Source organism: Priapulus caudatus, unplaced genomic scaffold (assembly GCF_000485595.1).
Source record: "Priapulus caudatus unplaced genomic scaffold, Priapulus_caudatus-5.0.1 Scaffold202, whole genome shotgun sequence".
Classification (NCBI taxonomy): Eukaryota; Metazoa; Priapulida; class Priapulimorpha; order Priapulimorphida; family Priapulidae; genus Priapulus; species Priapulus caudatus.
The window spans coordinates 205566-209211 of record NW_014577263.1 but is presented as its reverse complement, the minus strand read 5'-3'; the positions used below and the strand labels follow the sequence as shown (position 1 = coordinate 209211).

General features: G+C 44.6%; 1 protein-coding gene across 1 annotated transcript in view; it reads left to right on the top strand.

Moving 5' to 3' along the window:
• LOC106807230 (MBT domain-containing protein 1-like) overlaps positions 1-3646 on the top strand; it is a 23425-nt gene that overhangs the window by 4607 nt on the left and 15172 nt on the right. The window contains exons 7-9 of the mRNA XM_014809518.1: positions 2121-2238; positions 2648-2782; positions 3380-3468. Coding sequence (XP_014665004.1) covers positions 2121-2238; positions 2648-2782; positions 3380-3468 — 342 coding nt within the window. The remainder of the gene's footprint in view (positions 1-2120; positions 2239-2647; positions 2783-3379; positions 3469-3646) is intronic.

The following is a 3646-nucleotide window of genomic DNA, read 5'->3' as shown; positions in this document are numbered from 1 at the left end:
GCGTTCCCGGGGTCCCTGCGCCGGCTGGTGGTTGCCGGCCTTCTTTTGCCGCAAGTACTTACCATGTCTGTCTGCCCTTCGTTCTGGTCCTTTATATACAGGTGTCTTTCTATCGAGTGGGTGTTCGTTAATAACGCAGGTGTCTCTTGTTGCGTATTTAGAGATTGTGTCTCTCTAGTATATCAGAGTGTCTCGTTCTATAGAGGAAGGTCCTTTACTCATAACAGCGTGTCTCGTTCTATGACGATTCCTTTTATCACGGGTTTGCGGTGTGCTACTAGAGCGTGTGTGCCTTTATTACAGGTGTCTGTTTGGTATAGAGGTGAGGCGCGGGCCTTTTATAACAGGCGGTGTTCCGTTTTCGTTATTTAGAAGTGGTCCTGTCATATACAGGGGTCTGTTCTATACGGGAGGTGGTGTAGGTATACAGTGTCTGTTTAGAGAGATGTCCTGTATATACAGGTGTTTCGTTTCTATAGAGGTTGTCCTTTATATACAGGTGTCTGTTCTATAGAGGTGTCCTTTATAATACAGGTGTCTGTTCTATTAGGAGGTGTCCTGTATATACATGGTGTCTGTTCTATAGAGCGTTCCTTATATACAGGTGTCTGCTTCTATAGAGGTGTTGTTTATAGAGGTGTCCTTTATATACGCGTGTCTGTTCTATAGCAGGCTGTCTGTTCTATTAGACGGAGTCTTAATATACATGTGTCTGTTCTATTAGAGGTGTCCTTTATATACAGGTGGCTGTTTCTATAGAGGTGCTCCTTCTATATACAGGTGTCTGTTTCTATACAGGTGTCCTTTATATACAGGTGTCTGTTCTATAGAGGTGTCTTTATATAAGGTGTTTCGTGTCTGATAGAGGTGTCCTTCTATATACAGGTGCTGTTCTATAGAGCTGACCTCTTATATTACAGGTGGCTCCTTATTTATAGCAGAGGTTCCTCTAGTTATAACAGTTGTGGTCTGGTTCTATGGAGGAGGTGTCCTTTATATACAGGTGTCTTTCTAGAGAGCGGCCTTCTATATACAGGCGGTTCCTCTCCTGTGAGCAGGTAGACACGGTCTCGTTTTCATTCACGAGGGTGGCAACGAGTCATTGCTGCCGCAGTGTTCGTCTCGTGCTTAAAAACGTATACTCGACCCCTGGCGTTCTCTATAGCACAGTCCTCATTTTCAATCCAATTGACACCCACGTCTCGAACAACACATACCTAATTTATGCATCTCTCTCCGATTTCAATTCCGCATAACTCCCGTCCGCGTTAGCATGCGCGCTGCCAACATCTCATAAGTGCTCCGTACCTCCGTTGTCTGTTCTTCTCGGCTTCGTTTCCACGAAACGACGGACTCCACTCCGTGTGTCCTCAGACACTTTGCCCACATCTCATACGGTCCGACCGTAGCACATCTCTGTTTCTTCTCCGTTCGTTCCGCATGAACTCCCCTTCTGGGACGTCCAGTACGTAGGTGTACCTGACGTTTCTTACGTAATTTTTCTCGTCTGTTATTTCCCTTTTGTCTCTACCTCATTCAGTACTAATTTTCTTCCACGTCTTCTCCATTCATTCTGCCCACGAAACGACGAATCCCTGACCACATCAGCACTACGCTACACGTCTCTACCGCATTCTTCGATGTCTTTCGTCAGTTTCGATGATTTGATTGATATTCAGCCTCCGCGATCAGCGCCAGTACGCCACACGCATCTCGTACGGCGCGTACCTCATTCTCTCCGTCTTTCTCCATGCCGTTTCTCGCGCGGGTGGGTACGTGCGAGACTGCAAGAATGCAACCATTACGGTATTTATTCGTATTTTATACGGAATTTCTATTCTTGGCACACTACGACCGAGGTTTTTATCACAACGTACCGAATTTCACTGTGATCGGAAAAAAAGAACCAAAAGGTTTAACAATTATTTGTCATTTTTGTCATGTTATTGTCATTTTTGACCCTCAGATGCAGGAAATTGCACCTCCAAAATTTCACAAAAATTATCCGGGCATGTCGCGACCCCCCTTAGCGAAAGCGCGGTCATAGCGTGACCCTCGAACTACTGATTTGATGGCCAGAAACTACAGATTGCTTCAAATACGTGTTGGCATCTCTGTAGGTGGCGATGAGTGAAGTGTGGAACAGCATGACCGTCGGCATGAAGGTCGAAGTGGAGAACAGCGACTGCGACATGACGACCGACGCTTACTGGATCGCCACCGTCATGAAGATAGCAGGTGCATCCGCCTCTCTCGCTCTCGTGCATCCAGCTAGCCCCGTGGAAGGTCTGTCCGAGAAGCCCGGTCCTTTGTTGGGGTGTTGCGTAGACAACCCTTGATCGAGAATGGGAGTCTTTGGAGGAAGTTGGGAAAAGATGGGGAAAATGGCTGTCGCATGGGTAGCCCGTGACATGAACATCGCACATATGTACATGATGCATACACGCAATCAGGGGTGAATAATGGCACATTGTCATTATTTACCCCTGATGTAATCTTAATAACCATCCATTAGAGTAGCTTTTGTATGCGTATATTCTGGATATAGGAGTGTTATGAGTTGTGTATGTCGTGTTTCGTCGCTGCTGCTTGTCATCGAGTCTCTTGTGACTCGAGCTCCAAAATGAACGCGATGTGTGTGTTTCAGGATACAAGGCCATGCTGCGGTACGAAGGCTTTGGCATGAATGCTTCAGCTGACTTCTGGTTGAATCTGTGCACGACAGATGTTCATCCGGTTGGCTGGTGTGCCGCCCAGGGCAAGCCTCTAGTGCCCCCTAAAGGTATTACCAAATTACCATAATTATTATCCTAGGGGCTGCTGTCAGAAGCAAAATCGATCTTAACATTAGGGTTAATGTTGACTTTTTCTCGAAGATCGGACCTCTATACACTGCGTGTGAGAAACTTGTAATTTTACGATGTTTCTGTCAATGGTCTGCGAGAAAGAGAGTTAATGTTAAGACTAATGTTATGACTAATTTTGTTTCTGACAAGGAGGCCCTGTTAATACATGGTGTGATTCTAGGAAATTGTAGACATTTTTTAGTTCAAATATAGGCTGAATTGCAGGTGGTTAATACCTGGTAGGAATACTAAAGCTTGATTCTATGATTCTCTGCGTGATAACCTAGTGAAATACAAATTTAAACCTCAAGTGTAATTATTTGATAAGATGCTCAGGTTTTGTAGAGAGTTGGTTTCTATTATAGTTGGTTATCATTAATGGATGTAGTAGAGTATTAGAGTATTATGTAGTAGAGTATTATGTTGCCTGAAACTTTTCCGTATGTCGAATTTTGAAATGACAGCAGTGAAATTCTACTCGCTCACATGAGATCTATTACAACGTTTGTGTTTGTGTTTGTGTTTGTGTGTAGACGTCCAGCACAAATACTCGGACTGGAAGGATTTTCTTGTGCGGAGACTCACTGGTGCCAGAACACTGCCACACAACTTCAAGGAAAAGGTAGTCGTCAGCGTAGCCACGACTACTGAGCACATGTGCACGTGTGCAATCTTGTTTAGTTGTTGAAATTCGTATTTAGTGTGCAAAATAATAGTCAAAGTTACGAGAAACTTTTCACAAACAATTCACGAGAATGACGGAAAAACGGAAATCCGCCGCACACGTGAGTGTTTTGACG